The sequence below is a fragment of the Rhinichthys klamathensis genome, unplaced genomic scaffold (genome assembly GCF_029890125.1).
Source record: "Rhinichthys klamathensis goyatoka isolate OS25496 unplaced genomic scaffold, OSU_Roscu_1.1 h1tg000767l_1, whole genome shotgun sequence".
Taxonomy (NCBI): domain Eukaryota; kingdom Metazoa; phylum Chordata; class Actinopteri; order Cypriniformes; family Leuciscidae; genus Rhinichthys; species Rhinichthys klamathensis.
In genome coordinates, this window is record NW_026607167.1 from 287501 (window position 1) to 293374 (window position 5874).

The 5874-nt window shown below is 40.8% G+C and overlaps 1 protein-coding gene across 1 annotated transcript in view; it reads left to right on the forward strand.

The window, feature by feature from the left end:
- LOC130077657 (interleukin-1 receptor accessory protein) overlaps positions 1-2779 on the forward strand; it is a 53609-nt gene extending 50830 nt beyond the window's left edge. The window contains exon 11 of the mRNA XM_056242960.1: positions 2013-2779. Coding sequence (XP_056098935.1) covers positions 2013-2731 — 719 coding nt within the window. The 3' untranslated portion in view covers positions 2732-2779. The remainder of the gene's footprint in view (positions 1-2012) is intronic.
- The last annotated feature ends 3095 nt before the right edge of the window (positions 2780-5874 follow it).

The following is a 5874-nucleotide window of genomic DNA, read 5'->3' on the forward strand; positions in this document are numbered from 1 at the left end:
TGCATTGGGATCAACATACTATGATTTGGGGCGTACTAATTCTAATTTCGAATACTATTTGTGACGGATAGTATGCAAATTGGGATACATTGGGATCAACATACTATGATTTGGGACATACTAATTCTATTTTCGAAAACTATTTGTGACGGATAGTATGCAAATTGGAATGCATTGGGATCAACATACTATGATTTGGGACGTACTAATTCTATTTTCGAATACCATTTAGGACGGATAGTATGCAAATTGGGATGCATTGGGATCAACATACTATGATTTGGGACGTACTAATACTATTTTCGAATACTATTTAGGACGGATAGTATGCAAATTGGGATGCATTGGGTTCAACATACTATTATTTGTTGGGACGCACTAATTCTATTTTCGAATACTATTTAAGACGGATTGTATGCAAATTGGGATGCATTGGGATAAACATACTATGATTTGGGACGTACTAATTCTATTTTCGAATACTATTTAGGATGGATAGTATGCAAATTGGGATGCATTGGGATCAACATACTATGATTTGTTGGGACGCACTAATTCTATTTTCGAATACTATTTAGGATGGATTGTATGCAAATTGGGATGCATTGGGATCAACATACTATGATTTGGGACGTACTAATTCTATTTTCGAATACTATTTGGATGGATAGTATGCAAATTGGGATGCATTGGGATCAACATACTATGATTTGGGACATACTAATTCTATTTTCGAATACTATTTGGATGGATAGTATGCAAATTGGGATGCATTGGGATCAACATACTATGATTTGGGACGTACTAATTCTATTTTCGAATACTATTTGGATGGATAGTATGCAAATTGGGATGCATTGGGATCAACATACTATGATTTGGGACTCACTAATTCTATTTTCGAATACTATTTAGGATGGATTGTATGCAAATTGGGATGCATTGGGATCAACATACTATGATTTGGGACGTACTAATTCTATTTTCGAATACTATTTGGATGGATAGTATGCAAATTGGGATGCATTGGGATCAACATACTATGATTTGGGACATACTAATTCTATTTTCGAATACCATTTAGGACGAAAAGCATGCAAATTGGGATGCATTGGGTTCAACATACTATGATTTGTTGGGACGCACTAATTCTATTTTCGAATACTATTTAGGACGGATAGTATGCAAATTGGGATGCATTGGGATCAACATACTATGATTTGTTTGGACGCACTAATTCTATTTTCGAATACTATTTAAGACGGATAGCATGCAAATTGGAATGCATTGGGATCAACATACTATGATTTGGGGCGTACTAATTCTAATTTCGAATACTATTTGTGACGGATAGTATGCAAATTGGGATACATTGGGATCAACATACTATGATTTGGGACATACTAATTCTATTTTCGAAAACTATTTGTGACGGATAGTATGCAAATTGGAATGCATTGGGATCAACATACTATGATTTGGGAAGTACTAATTCTATTTTCGAATACTATTTAGGACGGATAGTATGCAAATTGGGATGCATTGGGATCAACATACTATGATTTGGGACGTACTAATACTATTTTCGAATACTATTTAGGACGGATAGTATGCAAATTGGGATGCATTGGGTTCAACATACTATTATTTGTTGGGACGCACTAATTCTATTTTCGAATACTATTTAAGACGGATAGCATGCAAATTGGAATGCATTGGGATCAACATACTATGATTTGGTACGTACTAATTCTATTTTCGAATACTATTTGGGATGGATAGTATGCAAATTGGGATGCACTGCCCGAAAGAACAATATTCATCCGCAGAGCCGAAGCACAAACAAAACAACGTTCTTCCGCAAAATGCATGCATTTTTTTTTTTATCCACTAGAGGGCCAAAAGTTACTTAGTGTACCTTTAAAATCGACATTATATAAAAGTTAATTTCTTTTCAAGCTGACCGCTTATGATCAGATGTTATTAGCGGAGTGTTTCTCTCTCTCTTTCAGACCTGATGGAGTCGGTCCTCAGGTGTATGCAGGCGTGCCGGCGGCTGCTGGTGGTGTTGAGCTCGGACTGTTTGTGCGAGAAGAGCGTGAGTCTGCTGGAGTGTCGTCTGTGCTTGTACCTGCATCACACGTCGCGCGCCCCCATCATCACCGTCAGACGCCGCACGCTCAGCGCCTCGTGCGGCGACATCACGGAGCTGCGCAACAACTCCACCTGCATCCGCTGGCACGGGGCGCGCTCTGAGCAAAGCAACTCTCGCTTCTGGAAGCTCCTGCGACTCGCACTGCCGCTGCGACCTCTCGCTCTCGGGAAGAGACTCATCGACAGCACTTCCTCACACTCAGACCTGGCGTCCGTGGCTACGCGTTACACGCAAGCCCAGACGGTCTCCCTTAGACACTCTGGCAAAGGCGGTCGGGTCGGAATGAGGCATTTGGGTGTAAGTGGGCGGGGCTGCAATAGAAATGGGCGTGTCTGTGAGATGAAGGGGCGTGGCTGCGCAATCTGTGTGAGTTTTCAAGAAAGTCGTCAAATTTGGGGTGGAGTTATCGCTCCTCAGTGGAACACACACCTGCATCAGCCTGTGGCGAATGGAACGATACATCACACCACACACAACGCCAACACCGAACCTAGCAACGACCCCGGCAACGACCTCTGCCCCTGTGAACCAGTCAACAACAACCAGACAAATGAGCTACAAACCACACACTGTTGACACGCACACTGCTGGAAACTGCAGATCAACCAGTGAATATTATGAATGAAATGTGGGGAGATATGTAAATACTTACCATGAATTTAATAAACCAAATATCAGGCTGACTTTAGACTTGAGACTGTTTTTTTACAGGCTAGTATATACTGCTAATAGTTAGTATGTTTAAAAAAAAAAGTAGTGCACATTGCATTATTGATGGATGCAGTATTTCATGCATTGAGCTCTGGTTGCATACTGCACCTACTATATTTCTACAGACGTTTTGCACACTGTATACGGTCAAAAATAGTACTTAGTATGCTGATCTGAACATATATAAGATTGGCAAATGCATCATTGCAATGAATTAACAGGCTAGTTTATACTGCATAGTGTATACTGCATAGTGTATACTGCTAATAGTGTGCAATGTAGTATGTTTCCAACAGTAGTACGCTGCATTGCATGTGCACATTGCATTATTGATGGATGCAGTATTTCCTGCATTGAGCTCTGGTTGCATACTGCACCTACTATATTTCCACAAACGTTTTGCACAATGTATACTATCAAAAATAGTACTTAGTATGCTCATCTGAACATATATAAGGGTGGCAAATACATCATTGCAATGAATTAACAGGCTAGTATATACTGCATAGTCTAATAGTATGCAATGTAGTATGTTTCCAACAGTAGTATGCTGCATTGCATGTGCACATTGCATTATTGATGGATGCAGTATTTCAAGCATTGAGCTCTGGTTGCATACTGCACCTACTATATTTCCACAGATGTTTTGCACACTGTATACGATCAAAAATAGTACTTAGTATGCTAATCTGAACATATATAAGGGTGGCAAATGCATCATTGCAATGAATTAACAGGCTATACTACATAGTATACATTGCATGTGCACATTGCAATTATGTGATACAGTATTACATGCATTGCATTCTCCCGTGGCCTCATGGGATAGTAAAGTGTCCATCTTATGCATACTTCAGAATCACACCAGAAGAAGTAGGTCTTTCAGGTACTTTTTGCCTAAGTACTGTGAATTCAGACATACTGCTTTGTTTTTTGCCAACTATATAGTAGGGAAGTATGTGACTTCGGATGCTGCCACAGTCTCTTCTCCATCTGGCCACCAGAGGACAGACTCTTCCCAGAATTGCTCTTGTGCATGAGGTGTGTTTTGGTTTCATGGCCATTCAGCAAGCACTGCACAGCCGCAGACATGGGTGTGTGTTGCGGTGTGTTATTTAACGGTTCTCAGGAAAGCCTTTCTGCCTGACATCACATTTATTGAGTATCAGGAAGTAAAACTTATTTAAGAAAAAAACAACACAAATATGAATGTCTTGAGCTTGATCTTCACTTGTGTTCAGATATCAGGGTGTGTCTGCTATCAGTCACCCCTAAAAATCCCTCTTTCATCTTCCTTTTTCAATATGAAGGCTTATCATAGAAGTGCAGGAAGAATTTCCCTAAAATATTCATGATATCAGAAGTGACAGCACACACACATCGACTCGGCTATACGTTTGATGTTGTTCCGTGTTTATGTTTGTGTGTCTGTGTGAGTACATACAGACACTCAATCACAGCTTAATGAGTCATAAAACCTGATTATATAAACTACAGATGATAAGAACCATGCTGTGGGAATGAGGGAAGCAATAAACGAGGGTTATGGAAAAAGCAGGAGTGAGAATTGAAAGTAAGCCACCAAGAAATGGAAAAGGAGAGCTGAGAAGAAGTAAACTGGAAATGCCCTAAAATTCCTTTGTTCCAGTAAAGTGTGTCGTCCTGGTGTTGGTGACTAATCATGTGACCAGGTGAAGCGCCTCTGCCTTCTTCTGTCATATTAAACATGACTTTGACTTTCTGTACTGCTTTGAGCGAGAAAGAGAGATTGGTTAATGTGACTGTCACTTTGACTTGAGGGTGGACACTTTTCACTTTCGATTGTAAGGAACCACCTAGCAACCACCTCAGTAAGCTCATAGCAATGAGCTGCAAACCAGCCAGAACATTTTATCAACTGCATATCAATGCCCACTTGACAGTGACCTATGCAACTGCATAGTAACGCCCTGACAACCGCTTAGAACAACCTAGCTGCCACTCAGAACACCTTAGCAACTGCATATCAATGCCCTGACAGCCACCCAAACTCCCTACTACTTCGAAGACCTTAGCAGCTGCATAGCAACACCCTGGCAACCACCCAGAACACCTTAGCAACTAAAGTGCAATGCCCTCGCAACCGCTCAGTACACCTTAGCAACTTCATGGTAACACCCAGACAACTACTTAGAACAACCAAACTGGTCGCTACCACTCAGAACTACATATCAGCCCTGACAACCCCCAAAACTCCCTAGTTACTACCCAGAATACCTTAGCAACTGGATGTCAAAACCCTGACAACCACTTAGAACACACTAGCGACCAATCAGAACACCTAACTACATAGCAATACAGTGTCAATCACTTAGAAGAACAGCCTAGCTACCACTCCGAACACCTTAGCAACTGCATAGCAATGCCCTGACAACCCCCAAGAACTCCCTGGCTACCACTCAGAACACCTTAGCAACCACATAGCAATGCCGTGTCAACCCCCTATAGAACACCTTAGTAACTGCATAGCAACAAACCCAAACCTTCCTAGCTACTAGAATGTCAGCAACTGCCTAGTAACGCCCTGACAACCCCCAAAACATCCTAGTTACTACATAGAGTCCCTTAACAACTGCATGTCAAAGCCCTGACAACCACTTAGAACACACTAGCGACCAATCAGAACACCTAACTACAGGGCCGGCTCTAACCCTTTGGTTGCCCTAGGCGATATTGAGTTTTGCCCCCCCCCCCCCCCCCCCACAAAAAAAAAAATTATAAGTATTTATTAAACTAAACATGCTCTTATAGTTACTCAAAAACTAAACAATAAATTGTTCATACAAATGCTACAAAGAACGTTCAAGGATATTTATATCATAGCGTAGTTGCATTGTACAACTATATTTTATCTGACCATAAATAACTATTAGTAGATAAATTACAACTACTACCACCACTATTACAATCTATTGGGCTGCTACAAGGTTAAGGGGGTTTCGGGGGTATTTCCCCTTAAGAAAATTTTG